The sequence below is a fragment of the Cynocephalus volans genome, chromosome 2, assembly GCF_027409185.1.
Source record: "Cynocephalus volans isolate mCynVol1 chromosome 2, mCynVol1.pri, whole genome shotgun sequence".
In the NCBI taxonomy this organism is placed as follows: Eukaryota; Metazoa; Chordata; class Mammalia; order Dermoptera; family Cynocephalidae; genus Cynocephalus; species Cynocephalus volans.
In genome coordinates, this window is record NC_084461.1 from 116631881 (window position 1) to 116651836 (window position 19956).

The 19956-nt window shown below is 40.3% G+C and overlaps 1 protein-coding gene across 2 annotated transcripts in view; it reads left to right on the forward strand.

Annotated features, from left to right (window-relative positions):
* Positions 1–5103: 5103 nt before the first annotated feature.
* LOC134369837 (uncharacterized) overlaps positions 5104–19956 on the forward strand; it is a 63765-nt gene continuing 48912 nt past the window's right edge. Inside the window, exons 1-2 of one of the 2 annotated variants that reach the window (XM_063086597.1) lie at positions 5104–5575; positions 17964–18079. In XM_063086597.1, coding sequence (XP_062942667.1) covers positions 5442–5575; positions 17964–18079 — 250 coding nt within the window. In that variant the 5' untranslated portion in view covers positions 5104–5441. The remainder of the gene's footprint in view (positions 5576–17963; positions 18080–19956) is intronic. The other variant, XM_063086596.1, reaches the window with a different exon arrangement.

A 19956-nucleotide genomic window follows, 5' to 3' on the forward strand; every position in this document is an offset into this window, starting at 1 on the left:
AATATGTACAATCAATACATGTAAATTTTTTAAAACCTGAGAGAATTGAAAGGAAAAATACAGTTCAACAATAGTAGGAAACTTCAATACCCCACTTTCTAGAGGGTAGAACAACTAGACAGAACATCAGCAAGAAAATAGAAGACTTGAACAACACTAAATCAACTAGACCTAACAGACATACTAAAGAAGCCTACCCAAGAACAGCAGAATACACATTCTTCTCAAGTGCACATGGAACATTCTGTAAGTTAGGCCATATGTTAGGCTACAAAACAAGTCTCAATAAATTTAAAAAGACCAAAATCATACAAAGTATCTTCTCTGAACACATTTAAATGAAGCTAGAAATCAATTTCAGAAGGAACTATATTAAGATATATTTTTTCGTCTATCCATCCTCTGTATAAATGCAAAGATGTTTCTAGTAATATTTTCATGATGTTAGTAAAAGTAATTTTTGCATGGTAAGATTTGGGGGAGCTTTTTTTCTTTATGGCAGTATGGGGATCTAAACCCTTAACCTTGGTGTGGGGGAGCTTTTAAAGCATTCATTGTTGTACTTTCTATAGTGTTTTTATTCCTTATAATAAACACGTACAAGTTTTCCAGTGATTTTCAGCTAAAAATAAAAAACAATGTAATTATGCAAGATGTGTATAGTGGTTAATTCTGAGAACAGGAATGAACTATTTTTTACTGTGTTCTTTTGAGTATTTTTTTTTAAAGATGGCTGGTAAGGGGATCTTAACCCTTGACTTGATGTTGTCAGCACCATGCTCTCACAAGTGATTGAACCAGCCATTCCTATATAGGGATCCAAACCCTTGGCCTTGGTGTTATCAGCACCACACTCTCCCAAGTGAGCCACAGGCTGGCCCCTTTTGAGTATTTTTTAAAACTCCTCCAACCCTCCTCCCAAACCTTCACAAAATTTTCATGCATTTCAATTCCTGATATGACACACTTCCAGTTTTCTATTTCTTGTTGGCACTCCTGCCTTCATCCATACATTGTCCTTTACCTCTGATTTTTCTCAGTTCTACCCATGGTCAAGGTTTATAAGGACATCCTCTTCCAGGAGGCACTGTAACTTATTGGCTAAGTGCCCAGACTGGGAGCAGACAGATCATGTGGCCGAAAAGTAGATTTCTCCACTTACTAGCTCTACAACTTTGGGTAAGTCACTTTTCTGAAACTCACTTTCCTCATCTGTAAAATACATTACCTATCTCATTGGGTTTCTATAAAGATTAAATTAGAGCATGCATGTAAAGTGCTTAGCAATACTAAATTTGTATTGACAATAATAACATTGCTATTCCTCCTCCTCCTCCTGACCTCCCTAATGTAATTATTGACTCTACAAATAATTAGTCCTTATATTCTATTTGGTTCCACGAGGGAAACTGTAACTACTTTTTTGATTTAAAAAAGCCTATCTCTAAGGTACTTATGTAGTACACTCACTTTATAGTTGGTAGTATCTTAAAAAAATTTAACAAATACATTTACTCGTTCATCCCTTAATGAGAGACAGAGCCCTCAGGAAAACACCTTTCATGAAGCCCACACCTACCTCTTTCTCTTTTTAGTCCAAGAAGACTAGTGACATCCGAGCTTCCTGAAAGCCTAGTAACAAAACCTATAAACTCAACTACTGTCAGGCTCCACACTTCACCATGAGAAGGGTATGGACTGTTTGGGGTGTACAGTTAGTAAAGGAAATGTTATGTTTGACCTACCAGAGAGTTCAATGTTCAAATACTCACATAGTAGTTATGATTTATGTTCAAGCCTGCTTCAATAGGAAGAACCAGTGGTGGGCCTAAAGAGCTCTGCCCTCTCCTAGAGATTGACTCAAACAGCTGCTGGGGACAACCCCTCAGGGATAGGATCATCCCATGCCACCCAGGTCTCCCAGGGCACCTTGCTCAAGAAGGCCCAACTCAGAGCAAGAGTGCCTTTTGGAATGATAGCTTCTTTTTACCACAGAATTACAGAGATTTCCATCTGTGCTGCCAAATAGGTAGGTCCTTTCCTTAAGGAATACTTATAAAAGATAACTCTCTTTTCCCAGAAAACCCATCCCCCCACCCAAAACAAAATTATTTACCTTTGATTGTTCAGGAACAATTGCTCATTCCCGTCCAATTTTTTGACTTTTGATTCTCCTCATGGAAGTTAAAAGATATTTTTTGCTATTGATAGATTGTATTTTTCTAGAGGAAAACAGTTCTAGTACTGAGTTCTAAACTGAGGACTGGAGATATTATCCATGGAACAAGCACTTTAAAAACAAGACCAGACCCAGGCTACACAGAGGACATGTTGATAGCTTAGTACTGAAGCACAGCATATCTTATGAGTGGGAAAGTAGGGCAGTTCCTTGCCCACCTGACATGTCACCAACATGTGCAGAATTGAAGCCCTGCAAATTTTGGTCTTCCAAGTTTCTCCAGCTCAGTGAAGGGCATTGTCATGTCAGTTCAAGTACTACCAAGATGGAATTAAATGTGCAAGAGTCTGTTGGGGTGTGACACCTGTGAAAGAGGAAAAGGAAGAAAGGAAGATTAGGTAGGAAGAGCCTCAGACTATAGAGCATTTCTGAGAAAGTGTTGGCCAGGCTAACTGGAAGCCCCAGAGTGCAAATTGCCTGTTAAAGCCTTGTTTCACCTCTGTTATTCCTTCTTCCAGCATCGAACACACTTTGTAGCATTTAGGGTAGTATTGTATATTTGACTGATTATTTGGTTGTCTGATTACCTCACTAAAGTGTTTTTTTTTTTCTTTTTCTTTCATTTTTGAGTCATACACTGCAGCATAGGTGTTATTCTTTCCTAACCAGTGCATGGTGTCTAATTTAGATGCTGCTACACCATTCTTGCTTTCCACTTATACTGTTCTTCAGCTGTGTTGCATCGTCGCCCCCACCCCCCACCCCTTCTAATGCCCCCTTCCATGGTAAAGTCTTTTAGGACTGGACTTGGACTTCTTTTTGTGTCTTTATTGATGATCATTGCAGGCCCGGATAAAGTGCTTGTTGCAGAACTTGCTATTACACAAATATCTAGGGTTAGAAGATCAGGGAGGAGAGTAAGGAAAATAGAGTTGCCTCCAAAGAGTTGGGATAGAAAGTTACCCTTTAGAAGTGAAATTATAAATCAAGCCAACCAGAGCAAAGATACAAAATGCCTCCATAAAGAAAAATAAGGGCTCCAAGACCTTACTGAGAGTCATGTCACTCAGTAATACCTTGCTCTATCTAAAAATGTGTCCACCTGAGGAGGGGCAGCCAGGTAGCGTAATAAAGTGAGCCTCAGCAACACAGGCAGGGTTCACGAGGCCCCATCTCAGGGAGAAGGGCCAGCCAGGCCAGCAGGTCTGAATGATTAGTTCTCCCAGCAGGTTTTGACTTGTATTGTGGAGAAAGACATACCACGCTGTCCAAGCTTGTTATCATTAAACATTTAAGTCAGATAACTCACTCTTCTGATTCTGATTTTTTTTTTTTCTTTTTTGTGACCGGTAAAGGGATCGCAACCCTCGGCTTGGTGTCGCCCGCACCGCGCTCAGCCATTGAGCGCACCGGCCATTCCTACATAGGATCCGAACCCGCAGCGGGAACGCCGCTGTGCTCCCCAGCGCCGCACTCTCCCGAGTGAGCCACGGGGTCAGCCCTGATTCTAAGCTCACCAAGCCACCTTCAGACTACGAGGCTCCACATTGCATGGCTGCAAGAAGAGAGCACATTCATCAGGCAGCCTCAAGAGTCTGGTGTTCCTGACAGTTTTGCTTGTAAAAGGAACGGTTAAGTGCCGGGTTTCGGAGTCAGACGGCCTTGACTGGAATCCTGGCTCTACCACTAACATAACATACAAACCGTGTGAACCAGGTGATTTCCCTCATCTTTTTCCCCCAAGTGAAAAATAGATTACAATACCCCACATGACTGCAGGGAGAATTAAATGAGGCAGCACATGCAATACATTTAGCATAGGATCTAACAAATAGTAATGAAGTCCAGAAGTTAACATTCTGATTTCATACAATAGTGCCAATCAACTCTGCAAACCTGAAAGTCAGATGAAATTTTTGGTTCCACAAGGTCAAGGACCAAATCCGGACCTTGGGAAATCACCAAGATAAAAGACTCCAGGCCATCCTTCACCTCCTGCCACACTCTGGTCACATTTGTAACATCTATAAAAGGTAACCACGATTTGGCTTTAATCTTCTTGTGTTTCTTTCTCTCTTTTCCCGACCTTCACCTTCCCAGACATACTTTTTATGGAGAAGCAGATTTAGCTCTGCTTTGCTCTCATGGAGTCAAGAATTGTTGACTTATAATGAGGAAGAGGTTCCAAGGCTTGCCTTTGATATATTTTTTTCTTTTTCCTTCATACTATAGGCCAAAGGCACCATTTTCTGAAAGGGGAAAGACAGGCTTTCGTTTTTCTATGGTCATCATCTGGCCTGCCCACTTCTCCACCTGCTCTTGTGAGGAATATTGCAAAAACACATAGAAAGCCCCTACATCAGTTACAGACAAAAGGCCTCCATTCTGCAGGGAATGTGTCCAAATTACGAACAGACCAACCAAAGTGAGTCTGGGCAGATTAAATAGTTTATTTTGTTTTTCTGTTCAATAGCTGTTCTGTGTTTGCTTTATAAAAAACAAATACACATACACACAGCAAATTGTGTTTGGAGTATGGAGTCTTGTCAATGTTTTCCCAAAACAAGTGAGTAGAAAAGCTTGCAAAAGTATTTTCAGATCTCAGTGGCTGGTGCTGGACAGGGCTGTAGGGACTTCCATCAAACTTTGTGGCAATTTTCTGCTCTAATAAAAACTTGGTTCAGTGGCATAATTATGGGGCTAATTGTCAGGGTAAATTTGAGGTAAATTCCAGTTTTTCTGGAACAGCAAGGGGCCCCCATTTCACCGATGTCATTGACTTTTGATTTCTCCACTGACCAGGAAAAGTGCCTGGTACCTCATGGTCAGGTCCCCTCCAACAGGGACTCCTCCGAGGCTTGATCCCAGCTGCCCAGGCCGGAGCCCCGAAGCGAAGCGCCGCCCGCGGTCAGGTCCCGGGCCCGCCGCCAGCCACGAGGGCCAAGCAGGCTCTAAGTGAGGGACAGATGGGCCGAGGGCCGCGGAGCCAAGCGAGGGCGCGCTGCGGCCACCTTTCCACTTGCCGCGGAGCCGCCGGACCCCAGCCCGGTCCCCACCGGGGCAGTTGTGCGTGAAGGGCTCGCTAACGGCCACTCAGAGGGGGGAGCCTCAGCCCGAACGCCGCCGGGCGGGCCGCGCGCAACCGGGAGGCCTGAGTTCTCCGCCGCGGGCTGCCGACTCGCGCCCGCCGCGCGCCCCGCGTTCGCTGCGCATTCGGCCTCCGGTCCCGCCTCCTGGAGTTTTCGCTTTCGCTTTCTCGCCGATGTCGTTGAGGAAAATGAAAGCGGCCGTGGACAGGGCTGGCGCAGCTACCGTTCGGAGCGAGGGGCGCGGAGAGCGGCGGCGGCGGCCAGCCTGGAGCCCCGGCCCTGGGGGCCGCGGCCCGCGCCGGGCGAGGTAAGCGTAGCCCCTTCGCGGCCGCCTCGCGGGCTCCTCCTTGCGGAGCCGGCAGCCGTTTGACGCTGGCCGAGCCCGGGGTTGCTGCCACGGGGCAGGGCGGGCCTGAGGCGCTGCTGGGGTTTCCGTGGCTTCGAGCCTCCCGGCCGGCCGGGATAAAAACCTGGGAGGCTTCGGGCAGGCGTGCCAAGGGCCTGTTAGCTTGTGGTGGGGGTGGGACCGTGACAAGTCAGGCCACCTGAGCACACGTTTCCTTTTTGTAGAACACCGACCTCCCCGGGTTTTGGTAAAAATCAGAGTGAAAAGATGTGTCGTAAAACGCCAAGCAGAGTGCGTAGCCTGAGCTGAGCGAGGAACTCAGAACCCACACCCTCTTATGTATCAGACTCATCGTCCCCGCTCGGCCCCATCCCCCGTATAGTTGCCTTTCTGCTGAGTTTTCCAACTCTGGGGTACGTGGGCGGACCCGAGTGTACCTGGGGTGCCTTGTTAGGTTCCCTGACCTAGCAAGCTGGCAGCTCAACTCTCTTGATCATAGGGATGGAGAGCAAGTAGGCCAGTTTGCGGCCTCCTCCCCACGTCCCTGTCCATGTGAAGTCAGCGCCTCAGTCTGCAGGGGCATAGATGGTCAGGGATGGGTACCCTCAGAGACCGAGTCCTTCCCGGACCAGGAAACTTTCCGTTCACTGCATCCACTAGCAGAGGTGGGAAAGATGAGTGTCACCTGGTCTTTGCCCTTGATCAAGTATAAACAACTCACTCATGGTATGCAGGAATTGGGCACGAAAATGTGGCTCCAACCCAAGGGTGTGGAAATAATCCCTGCCCTTAGGGTGTTCGCCTTTCCGTGCAAGGGAAAATATGTATGCAAATTACCCACGAGGCGGGTCGTATAGGACAAGAATAGATGGTGAAGGTGCTAAGTGCTGAAAGTAAAGTGAGGCAGTCTTCAGGCACTTGACTTACATTTGAGTGATGACAGGCCACCTGAGCACACGTTTCCTTTTGTATCCAAGAACCCCCTTTTACTCAACTTTTGTCTCAATAAAAATGAATTCAGCCTAATCACATGGCATCTGGTCATAAGGCCAATTATTAAAACAAAACTTGAATGATCTTTGAAAAGCTGTCTGAATTTGACAAAAGATGATCCAAGTTTCTAATTTTTAAAACATGGGGGTCCCTCCTCTGCCCTGCCCAATGTAGTGTTGAGTATTGCTTTTAGAAAATACTGCTGTTTTTATGAGCCAGAAATTAGATTTTGTCTCTAATGCTGTGACTTATCTTCAATGAGCTATTCCTTTTCTCCTGAACTCTCTTCTCTCTCCCTCCTGTTAATTAAATTTAAAAGTGTCATGGATGGTTCTCTCCTTTACCTCTCTTATCGTTCGGTGTGGGTGAGAGGCTGGGAGGGAGAGGTGGTGTTCTGGACAGCATCCATCACATTTTTATCACCCCAGGTTCTTGCTTCCTTGTTCCTGAAAACTGAATGACTCAGTGAGACGAAGCCTGTCTTCCCTACCACCTTCTTTTCTCCATAGCTTCTTTTCTCCATTCATTGGTTTAGCCACCAGCACGTGATGCAAATTTTTTAAATTGCATTTTTCATTAGGAAGTAACACACGGGATTTCATTTATTTCCCTTAAGGTCTCAGGCCCAGAGGATTGAATTGTCATACTCCTCAGCTTATGGCACACTATAATCTCTGGTCCATTTAGAGCTTCTCTTTCACTTTCTTTTATTTTGTTATTCTCCCCTTTTATCCTCCATTTCTCTCCCACCACACTCCTTTCCACCCATCCCCAAACTTAAGCAGCCATGCTAAATAGGCATATTTATTGCTTGTCCTTCCAAACCACCTGTCATTATATCTGCTTTAGAAATATGTGTATCTTTGAAAGATGTCATGTTTTGCTTTGTTGGACTTACATAAACAAACACCATTGTGCTATAAATCTCATGCAGTTTTTTTCCCATCAGCACTATGTTTTTGAGTCAATTCATGTCATTATATGTAAATCTAGTTAGTTACTCCCAGCTGTTCCATAGTTTTCTGTGAGAAGCATACACTATATGTACTTAGCCATTCCTCTGGGAAATAGACTTTGGGTGTCCTCTAACTCCTTGCTCCCACAAATAATGCTGCAACAAACTCCCTTGCAGATGTTTCCATGTGGTCTTATACAAGAGTGTCTCTGAGATAGATAGATAGATAGATAGATAGATAGATAGATAGATAGATAGATAGATAGATAGATAGATAGACAGATAGATAGACAGACAGACAGACACGTCATTTCTAGTTCTCCGATGCTTGTGTGTTATCCTACCAAAAATTGTTACATTGTGCTGAATGGCTTCATCAGTTTTCTCCCATCAGCAGTGCGTGGAGTCCCCTTTCTATCAGTCTGCACTTACTATATCTAATTTACTAATTTTTGTCAATCTGGTGGGTTAAAACAGTTCTCCATTTTTGTTTTAATTGAACTTCTCTTCATATTGTTTTGCTGTTTGTGAAGTGCCTATCCATATTAGTTGCCCTTTTCTTAGGTTTCTGATATTTTTCTATCTGTTTTGCATTTTGTATATTAATATCCTTGTACTATATATTAAAATGTTAATCTTTTGTTAGCTATAGAGGTTGTAAATTTCTTCTAGTCTTGTCACCCATCTGTTAACTTCACTTATGGTCTCCTTTTTATTATTATTATTAATAGCTTTATTCAGATTTAATTTACATATCATAAAATTTATGTGTTTACAGTATACAATTCAGTGGTTTCTGGTGTATTTACAGACTTGTATAATGATCACCATAATCTTATTTTATTTTTTATTTTTATTTTGTTATTTATTTATTTTTGTTCGTTTTGGCAGCTGGCTGGTACAGGAAACTGAACCTTTGACCTTGGTGTTATAACACCACGCTCTAACCAACTGAGCTAACCAGCCAGCCCCCTAATTTAAAAACATTCTATTACTCCAAAAAGTAACCCTATAACCATTAGCAGTCACACCCTAATGTCCCTCAATATTCCCCTCTCCAGCCCCAGGCAAGCATTCTTCTACTTTCCTGTCTCTATAGATTTACATATTTCTTGGCATTTCATATAAATGGGATTATATAATATGTGGTATATTGTGACTGGCTTCTGTCGCTTAGCCATAATGTTTTTGAGGTTTATTTACATTATAATATGTATTTATTGCCCAATAATATTTAATCATGTGAATATATGACATTTTGTTTATCCATTCATCAGTCAACAGATATTTGGCTTGTCTCTACTTTTTGGCTATTATGAATAATGCTGCTATGAACATTCTCATACGAGTTTTGTGTAGACATATATTTTCATTTCTCTTGGGTATATATCTAGAAGTAGAATTCTTGGATCATATGATCACACTATGTTTAAACTTTGAGGGACTCTCAGGTTGTTTTCCAAAGTGGCTACACCATTTTAAAGTTCCACCAGCAATGCATAAGGGTTCCAATTTCTTCACATCCTCACCAACATTTGTTATTGGCTGTATTTTTTATTATAGCCCTCCTAGGGAATGTGAAGTTGTAGCTTGTTGTTTTGATTTTCACCTCCCTGATGGCTAATTATGTTGGGCGTCTTTTCGTGCACTAATTAGCCATTTGTATATCTTCTTTGTATATCTATTCCTGTTCATTTTTTATATTGGATTGTTTGTCTCTTTATTACTGAGCTGTAAGAGTTCTTTGTATATTCTTGATAAATGTTCCTTATCAGATATATGAGTTGCAAGTAGTTTCTTCCATTCTGTGGGTTGTCTTTTCACTTTCTTGATAGTGTCCTTTGAATCATAAAAATTTAAAATTTTGTTGAGGTTCAGCTTATCAATCTTCTCTTTTATCTCTTTTGCTTTTGGTGTCATACCTAAGAAATCCTTGCCTAACCCAAAGTCACAAAGGTTCACTCCTATGTTTTCATCTAAGAGCTTCATAATTTTAGCTCTTACATTTAGGTCTATGATCCACTTCATTTTTTTTTTTTTTTAAACAGAATACTTTTAACTTCATGTGGTCATTTTTATCATTTTCACCCTTTTAGTTTGTTCTATTTGTGTCTTATTTAAGAAATCCTTGCCCACCTGAAGGTCATAAAAACATTTTTCTACATTTTTTCCTCCTAAAATTATAGTTTTTTTTCTTCTACATTTGAATCTTTAATTCAACTGTATTTTGTCTTGATTGGTATGGCTTGGTCATATGCCTTCATATCTACCTTTTTGTTCTTCTTCAAACTCTTCTTAGCTTGTCATGTACTTTTTTTCTTCCATAAACATTTTAAAATCTGTTGGAAATTTCACAAAAAGTCCTTCTGAAATTTTGACTAGAATTTAATTGAAATCACAGATTGATCTGGGAAGAATTAATACCTTTCAGGGTCAAGTAATCTCATCTGTGAATATGGCCTATCACTTCATTTTTCTTGTTTGGCCAGGAATTCGAACTCCCGTCTTCCACATGACAGGCGGGGATGCCCTCCGCTATACAAATGAGGATCCCTCCATTTATTCATGCTTTTTTGTGTGTACTTTCTTTTAATAAAGTTTTAAAATTTTCTCCACAAGTTTCTTGTTTTCTTTTTTGTTTGTGAGTATAAATTTTTAAAAATTTTCAATTGTACATGTTTATAGAGCACAGTGTCTTACATGTTCTCTATTAAGGTAATTTCTAGATTCAATACTACTACTATTGAAAATGATGACTTATTTTGGTTTTGTTTTTTAATTTTTATTGAATCAAAATTGATTATACATATTTTGGAGGTTCCGTGTTGAGATATGTTGATCAAATCAATATTACTAGTATATATATTGTTACAAATCATACTTATTCTTTATGCCCCTTGTCCAATCTCACCCCCTCCCCCGTCCCCTCTAATTACCCGAGATTTCTTCTCTCCTTCTGAAAAAGTAATGGTTACTCTGTTGATTTGTTGCCTAGATGATCTGTCCAGTGCTGAGAGGTGTGATCAAGTCCCCCAATATTATCATAGAGCAGATGCTACTTCTGTCACTCTGGAATGGGCTTTGTGGAGAGAGACATCCTCTTCTTTTCTTTATCTCCGCTGGTGACTCTCCTTGTGAAAATGATGACTGATTTTGTTATATTATTTTCTGTTACATATTTTCTCTTATTTTTTTAAATTGGTTACTACTGGTATGGAGAAATGCAATCAATCATTTTTAGGTTGGTCTTATATCCAGCTACCTTTCTGAACTCTTATTCATTCTAATAGTTTTGCTGTAGATTCTCTGAAGATTTCTATATAAATAATTATATCAGTTGCAAACATTGACAACTTTTGCCCCTTTCCTTCCAATTTTACGTTTGTTTTCCTTTGTTATCTCCTCATGGTAGCTACTGCCTCTATAATTCTATTACAAGGTGATGGTGATACCAGATGTCCTTGTCTTGTTCCATTCCTTAAAGAGAATAGATATGATTCTATTAAACAAGATGTTAGCTATGGATTTGTAGAAAAGAGCCTTTATCAAGGAAAGGGGGGCTGGATGGTTAGCTCAGTTGGTCAGAGCATGGTGCTGATAACTTAAACTTTATGAATGTTTGTATTGAACTTTATCAGATGCTTATCCTGTATCTGGCAAGACAATCGTGTGATGCCTCCCCTTTGCTGATTTTTCATGTATTATTAGGGTATATAATGTTAGTTACTGTAACAAACAACCCCAATATTTCCATGGCTAAACCAGTAAAGCAGTTTATTTATCACTCATAACGCAGTCCAAGGGTGTTGGTAAGGTAGTGGGCTCTTCTTCAATTAGTCATTAAAGAATCTAGGCTCTTTCCAGCCAGTTGTTTCACAGTCTACTAGTACCTAAATCCTTCAACAGATCCTCTATGTTGGCCAGAGATGACAAATATCACTTCTTCTCACATTCCTTGGCAAGAACTAGTCTCATGGGTCCCACCTAGTTGTAAGGTGACTGGGAAATGTAACCTGGTGGTATTCCCAGGAGGAAGAGAACAGAGAGATTGGTGAGAACTGGTAACCTCTTCCGCAATCCATTAATGTAGTGAATTGCTTTATCTTGACATATTCTTAATACACTTTTGGATTTGGTTAAATAGTATTTTATTTAGAAGCTTAGTATCCATGTTTATAAGTAAAACTGGTCTGTATTTTTCTTTATTTGTACAGTCCATATTCCAAATTTCAAAATTATAGTAACCTGGGCGGCGTTGGTGGTATAGTGGTGAGCATAGCTGCCTTCCAAAATTATAGTAACCTTAAGATGGGCAATGTTGCAGCCGGCCCATGGCTCACTCGGGAGAGTGTGGTGCTGATAACACCAAGGCCACGGGTTCGGATCCCTATATAGGGATGGCCGGTTAGCTCAATGGGTGAGCATGTTGCCGACAACACCAAGTCAAGGGTTAAGATCCCCTTACCGGTTATCTTTTTTTAAAAAAAAAAAAAAAGATGGGCAGTGTTTTCTCTTTTTCTCTATTTTCTAAAGCATCTCATTTAAGATAGAGGTTGTTTGCTCCTTGGAAGTTGGTAGAATGTACAACAAACCTCTGGGCCTGAGACTCTATGGGGAAAAGTTTTTAAAATTATTTTAATTTCTCAAATGTTTATTCACATTTTCTGTCATTTTTATGCCAATTTTGGCAATTTTTATTTTCTAGATATTTATTCATTTCATCTGTATTTTCAAATGTATTGTCATATATTTATATTATCCTTTTATAAGTTTTTAAGTGTCTGTTGTATTTGTCATTTCCTCCTTTTTTCCGTAGTCTTCTGTCACTTATTCTTGATCAGTCTCCCTAGATGTTTGTCTGTTTTAAATGAATACTTGGAGTTTTGTTAACCGCCTTTATTTTTGGCCTCTGTATCCTCTATTTCATTGATTCTGCCTTTATATTTACTATTTTATTTCCTCATGTTTCTTTGGTTACCTGCCTTTTTTTAATAGATTCAAACAATGTAGACATTCATAAAGTAAGATAGAAAAGTCCACTCCTGCCTTCTATAAACCCACTCTCTATAGGCAACCACAATTATCATATTGGTATGTTTTTCTGGACCTTTTCCTGTGCTCATACAAACGGTTTTCTACAACTCTCTAAACTAGGTAAGTCATGGGCCCCTTGCTGTAGTGTACACACACAAACACACATACACATCCATTAAAATGGAATAACATAATTCATTTTCCTTTCATGGGCATATAGGTTAAAAATCTTGGTCTTTTAATAATGGAATTTAGTTTATTTGTATTTACTTTGATTACTGCTAAGTGTGGTCTTATTTCTGCCATCTTGTTTTGTGATATATTTATATCATGAGCTCTTTTCTTTTCTTATGACTCCTTCTGGATTCATCCCCTGCTCCTTCCTTCTTTTTATTTAGTGACTTGGAAGTTCTTTATCCTATAAGGGGCCATCGTTTGGTTCTTAAGGATAGATAAACATATTTTCCTATCAATGGCAAAAATTAATCAGAATCTATAACCTCCTTTCAAACACAAGAAACTTCTTAGCATATTTTTACTTTTCTTCTTCTCCATCTTTCCCCCACAGGCACATACACGTATAGGTATCTGCACAGTAGTTATTGAAATAATCTGGAGGTTTTCAATTGTTATTAATTCTTCACCCTTCAAAATATATTTTCTTTTTCTATTTTAGAAATTTTAGCAATTGCATTAATCTGTAGCCTATTTGTACACTTGCATATCACACCAGAATAGGAAAGTTTAAACATGTTTCTTTTAGAGTTTTCATTGTAGTGAATTTTATTTTGTGAGTAATGTTTCTCTGGGTCCTTTATTTCTCAAAAGTATACTTTGGAATCCATGCTATTTTAATCCTCATTTGACCTTTTCTGGCACAAAGACATTCTGAAATATGCAAATGCTAAAGTCATTTCCTCATGTTTTACTGAGTTTACTTTAGCTTGGTTAAACCAAGTGCAGTATCAGTTGGTTTAAACCTACCACTAACTGAAGGTTCATAAAATCACCCTGCCCTAGGATCAGGGACTGGCAGAAGAGTATGAAAATAGCCTTTGAAATATTCAGTTGCTGAATATTTTACACTAAACAGTTTTAAAGTTTTAACTGAATATTTTACACTAAAAAGCTTTGAAGTTTTAACTATTTTAATATATTTATTTATATTTAAAATTGTTGAGTGTGAAGTAAAATGGACACTCTCATAGGGCTCTGTTTATCAAAAGTTTTTTTGAATTGTTCGTACCTTTTATTCCAATTCTACTTACAGGAATATATTCTTAAGACATGTTTCCCACGTAAGGTTATTTCAAGTGGTGCGGGGTGATTATAGGTGGGTCATATTTGCCCCATTGTCTAACACTGACTCACACAGTGAAAAAGTTATTCTGCTCAATTCCTTTTCAATCTTCTGATCAAGGGAAGGAGAAAAATCTCAGCTTGGTGCTAGCATGTGTTTAACACCTCCCTAAGCCTTCCTGATTGTATTAGTCCATTTATGTTGCTTATAACAGAATACCTAAGGCTGGGTGATTTATAAAGAAAAATGACATTTATTCCTTACAGTTTCTGAGGCTGGGAAGTCCAAAGTCCATCTGGTGGTGGCGACAGTGACCCAAAGGTCTCACATTGCAAAATGGTGGAAGCAGAGAGAGCAGAGACAGAGAAAGACAGACACTCCTCTTCTTTTAAAGCCCTCAGAACCACACCCCTGACCACCATTTTTAATCCATTCACTACTGCATGGTCCTACAATCCAATCAGCTCTTTAAGGCTCCACCTTTCAATTACCATAATAGGATTTCTCACCCTCTTCACAGTCACAGTGGGGGCTAAGTTTCTAATACATGAAACTCGGGGAACACAATTCAAGCTTCAGTGAGTTTTAGGGGGACACAATTCAATCCACTCCACTGATCTCCCATATAAAAGAATGAGCAAAGGGATAGCAGTATCTTACTGTATTTTAACCACAGTGTTTTGTTTTGATTCCAATAAATCATTTTTATTTTTACAGTTGCCTTCATTTATGACATATGATGCTGGTTTTCCATCTATAATAGTAAATAAGGTTTGCTTTTAAAATACATTTATTTGAGGGAAGAAATTACTTGATTTAAAGAGAACTGTTAAATACAGTACAGATGGTATTTAATTATGACAAAATAGAAATGCTGAGGCATGGATCTGGGAAACATGACCCTAAGGAAATAATCAGAGCTATGGACACAGATTTATATCTGGGGATGTTCTCCCAGTGTGATTTATGTTATGAAGTTCGAAACTACTCAGTTGCTCAACAACAAGCAGTTGGTTAAGTGATTTTGATACCATCATATGATGGAGTACTACCAAATACTCATATTAAAAACTATATTTAATGACATGGAAAAATTATATAATGTTTGATAAAAGAAAACTGGTTGCAAAAGAAAAGTATACACAGTATCCCAATTTTGTTAAAAAGGAAGTGTGGATATATCAACATCATTGGGAAAAATAGACTAGAAGGAAATATTTCCAAATATGTTATCTCTGGAAGGTTGGGACTATAGAAGATTTTTGTGTTTTCCAATAACAGACATAGGTCATTTTTGTCACCAGAAAAAACAATATATACATATACCTATTTTTAAATTAACTTGCTTCTGTCCTGCCTGGTATTTTGCCATCTGCAGGCATTCCTGGGTTCTTTCATGCTCTTACAATCCAGTTAGGTCCCTGTGGCCTGCTGCAGAGCCACAGAGGAGTAGTACTCTCAGACTTCCTTGTCATCTCTCAGTACACACCAAAGTACTTGGTCCTGGTGGGTGTATATTTATACTTTTGGAATAGAATAAGGAGAATATTTCTAAAGTTCTCTTAAATGATTTTTATTGCTCTTTTCTTCTTAACAGTCCCATTTAGGTAGAACTAAATTAGGATCCACCTTTTAAGTAGGTCTGGATCACTAAATAGGAAGGGAGTAGATGCTGAGAGAAGGTCTCCTAGTTTCCTGTTTATTCTCTTTAATTTCTGCATTATTCTACTGACATGAAATTTCTAGATGATGGACATAATTGTAGTTCTGCATCACCTGGATTGGAGATGTGTATATTTAAATTTGGATATCTCCTTTCCGGAATTACAAAATCTCTGTTCAAAAACAAACCCCCCCCCCAAAAAAAGAGTTCATTGCAAGGCCTAAAGCTTGGCAGAAATAATTGCTATCTTTTGCCTAATGAAATTTCTCCTGGTGTTCCTTCTTAGAAGCTGTTCCTGGAGACTCCTGTACTCTTTTGTAGAAATAGGGTTGGCTGGTCTCTATTAAGTGAATAAATGGTGTGTCTGTGTAGGAGTGGTCTTACGGCCCTAGTGGATGTTTCCTTCTTCTATAAGAGGTGCTGGGCTCTAGCCAGTGTGAGCTGGCCATGTCCTGAGCCTGAAGAGGCCTGCTGTGGCATTCCAGTAACTTATAGTACTGCCAGATTGCAGCAAGGCCTTTGACTGGCTGACTCTTCCCTTCTTGGGGTCTTTCAACTCTGTCAGTCTATCCCCACCATCACCACTGTGGTACATACTCTTACATCTCTTGACTGAACAATAGCAGTGACCTCCAACTGGTCCTTGCCTCTCTTTCTCCTTACTTCCAGTCTGCTTTTTCACAGAAGCCAGTATGTACTAGTCTCCTATTGCTACTATAACAAATTACCACAAAATTAGTGACTTAAAACAGTACACATTTCTTATTTTACAGTTCTGGAGGTCAGAAATCCTAAAATCAAGGTTTGGGCAGGGCTGCATTCCTTCTGGAAGCTTTAGAGGAGAATCATTTCATTGCCTTTCTCAGCTTTTAGAGGGCACCTGCATTCCTTGGCACACAGCCCCTTCCTCCACCTTCAAAGCAAGCAAGTCTTTCTCATACTGCATCTCTCTGAGACTCTTCTTCTGTAGTCAGTTCTCCCTCTGCCTTCCTCTTATAAGGACACTTGTGATTATACTGAGCCCACCTGGATAATCTCCTTGTCTCAAGACCCTTGACTTAATCACATCAGCAATGTCCTTTTTGCCACATGAAAGAACATATGCACAGCCTCCAGGGATTCAGATATTGACATCTTTGGCAGGGCCTACCATATAGCATAATCTTTTACAAATACACATCCATCCAGATCATTCCTCTGCCTAAGATCCTTGTGTGGTGCTCCAGTTCTCAGAACTCCTCTTATAGCTGAAAGTGCCATGCAAGGGCTGCCCCACACCCCTTCTCCAACCTCACCCTGCCTCCCCGCTCTACTTACTGTCCACGATCCAACCTGTGCTCGTGGTGTGCTTTTTACTAAGGATGCTGCTTCTCCCCACGTTCTGACCTTTCCCCAGACCGCAGACAAGGTCAGGCCTTCCTGGGATGCTCTTATATGGACCATGTCCCATTCTGCTATCACACGTGACAATTTAACACCTTTGCATTTGTTTGTGTGATTATTTGATTAATATCAGATGTTCCTCTTATGTGAGTAAGTAGTGCATATGTTTAGGGACCATGATTATTTGATTAATATCAATATGTTTATTTTACATAAGTACTCCACACTGGCAGGGACCATGCCATACTTTTGCCCACAGTGCATCCCTGGCACAGTGCCTGGCATGCGGTTGTGAGCAAGAAATGACATGCTTAGTAAGTACTTGGAAACAAATGAATAAATGAATGAATATTAATAACGTTGTCATCACGCTGTACCCCCTTTACCCTGCATCTTCTTCTGCACGACATTTATCACCTTTTCTATTGTCACCTCCCTTCCCTAGAATGGAAGCTCCACAAGATCAGGGACTTTGTCTTGTGTGTTTGCTGCTCTCTTTCCCAGTCCTAGAGCAGCATCTGGTCTATAACAGGCACTCGATAAATATTTGGGGAATGAATGATCTACAGGAATGCTCAGAATCTCACACAAAGTTTTCATATGTGACCCCTCTTTGAAATCAGGTATTATCAAGTTCTTCATTTTAACTATTCAGCCTAATTCGATAATCAGGCACATTAGTAGAGACCTCTCAAATATTTAGCTGTTGCTGTGAAGATTAAATGTTAATTAATTTAAATCATTTAGAGCAGTGTCTGGCAACAACAGCCCTGTGTGAGAGTCTGCTGCTGTTAGTGGTGATGTTGTTAAGAAATAGATATTTTGAGATTTTAGCGTTTTTGCTGGCTCTGCTGTCTGTGGTGGGATCCTAAGCACAGACTGTTGGGGGCTCGGCTGGGATTGGCACTGGGTGAATGCTCCTGGCTCTTGTATCAGGTCTTCCAGCTGCCTGAAGACAGGTGGTGGTGGTGGTGATAGTGTTTAGGCAGGTGATTTGGGCCATCACTCATTTTGCCTGCAGATGGCAGCATACCCTGGACCTCCCTGCACTGCGGGCAGTCCCAAGGCTGGACAGCAGAGAAACAAGAAAATGGACTCCCTTTTCCTGGAGACTTGAACGCCAACCACCAGCCATGGGTGAGTGTAGAGCTTGACTGTAGTTTTTCTCTTATTTGTCCTACATTATTTGTTTTTTAGTGTAGGAATTGGTGTAAATCACATGTATTTGGTTTTGAAATAGTTTGTTCATTTTCACAGTTTTGTTTACTAAAACAAAAATAATAGTGGTGAAACCAGAATTATTCCTAGAATGTTGCAGAGGGAATGAGGGACAAGGGGGCATCCTCTGGATTGCAAATGCGGCGTTCTTTCCCGTCTGGACGTTGGGCCTTTCCCTTTTGCCATCCAGGAATGGAGTACTCACCCAGAATAGGTCCCTTCAACTCAACAGTTGTGTGGTAAGCCAAAAGTGTGAGGTGTTCTTTGCAGGGACCCTGTGGTCCTTCTTCCAGTTGCTCACAGGGTGGACTATTCATGTGCTGCCAGAGACCCATCCTTGGCCTGGCACAAGCCAGGGTTTCTATTTGCCCGCTTGGACTTTGCAGCCCCTGTCTGCCTGCCTGGACCTTGTAGGACCTGGCTTCTCCCTCTGATCCTCCCTTCCCACACCTATTAACCTTTATAGCTCTATCTTATTTATCCTAAGTCCCTATTTGTGTTGCAGTCTGAGCAGGTGAATGGGGATCATTTACATTCTATTTTGATCCCATCTGTTAGCTTTGCACTTGGTAAGAAATACAGTAGTTCCCCCTTATCTGCAGAGATACATTCCAAGACCCCCAATGGATACCTGAAACTGTGGATAGTACTGAACCCTATTACACTATTTTTTTTCCTATACATACCTATGATAAAGTTTAATTTATAAATTAGGCACAGTAAGAGATTAACAACAGTATCTAATATAAAATAGACAACTATAACAATATGCCATCATCACTACTCTCATACTTTAGGGCCATTAAGTAAAATAAGGGTTACTTGGACACAAGCACTGCAATACCTTGACAGTTGATCTGATAACTGTGTCTACTAACTGACTAACAGGTGGGTAGCGTTTGCAATGTGGATATGATGGACAAAGGGATGATTCACTTCCCAGGTGGGATGGATCAGAACGGTGTGAGATTTCATCATAGTACTCAGAACCATGGACAATTGAAAACTTATGAATTGTTTAGTTCTGGAATTTTCCATTTAATATTTTCAGACTGCAGTTGAATGCAGGTAACTGAAATTGTGGAAAGCAAAACTGCAGATAAGGGGGGACTGCTATAACTTCAAGTTTCATAGTTGGGGATAAGGGTACGTATTGCCCTTTATGCCAAAGGCTACAACCCGATTTCTTGGCATTCTACTGAGGGGTCTAACAAAAACCCTCCATGAATTTCAGCACCTGCTAGGTTTGGTGTTGTTTTTCCCTTAGCTGCAACCCTTTTCCCTGCCTGACAAGGATTCTGTGACATCTTCCCTTGGTGTCATGAGTCTTCCTTTACAAGGAACTTGGTGATCCCTTGCCTTTCACCCCAACCTGTTTGTATTTGGGACTCATTGTGTGGAATCATAGACGTACACACTGAAATGGTTAGATCATGATTTCATCAAACTCCGGGTCTCCATGGGAGTTTATTGTGGTTGGAAGAAGGTGCTATTTTGCAAGGCAGGTTTGCCTTTGAGTGTTTTTTTCCTAAAATTATTGGTTTTAAAAATATTTCAAATTTATGAATTTCATTTAAAATCTAATTCCCTTCTCTTGTATCTCTTAAGTTGTGCTTTTATTTTTTACCTTATGTCAATGGGTTTGTTTTTAAGTACAGTAAATAACCTGTTAAAAGAACTCATATTGAGTACTTACTATGCATCAGGCACCAAGCTATGGAATTTACATCTCATTCAATTCTCGCATAAACCTGGAGAAATAGGTGATATTATTCCCTTGTTACAAATATGGAAAG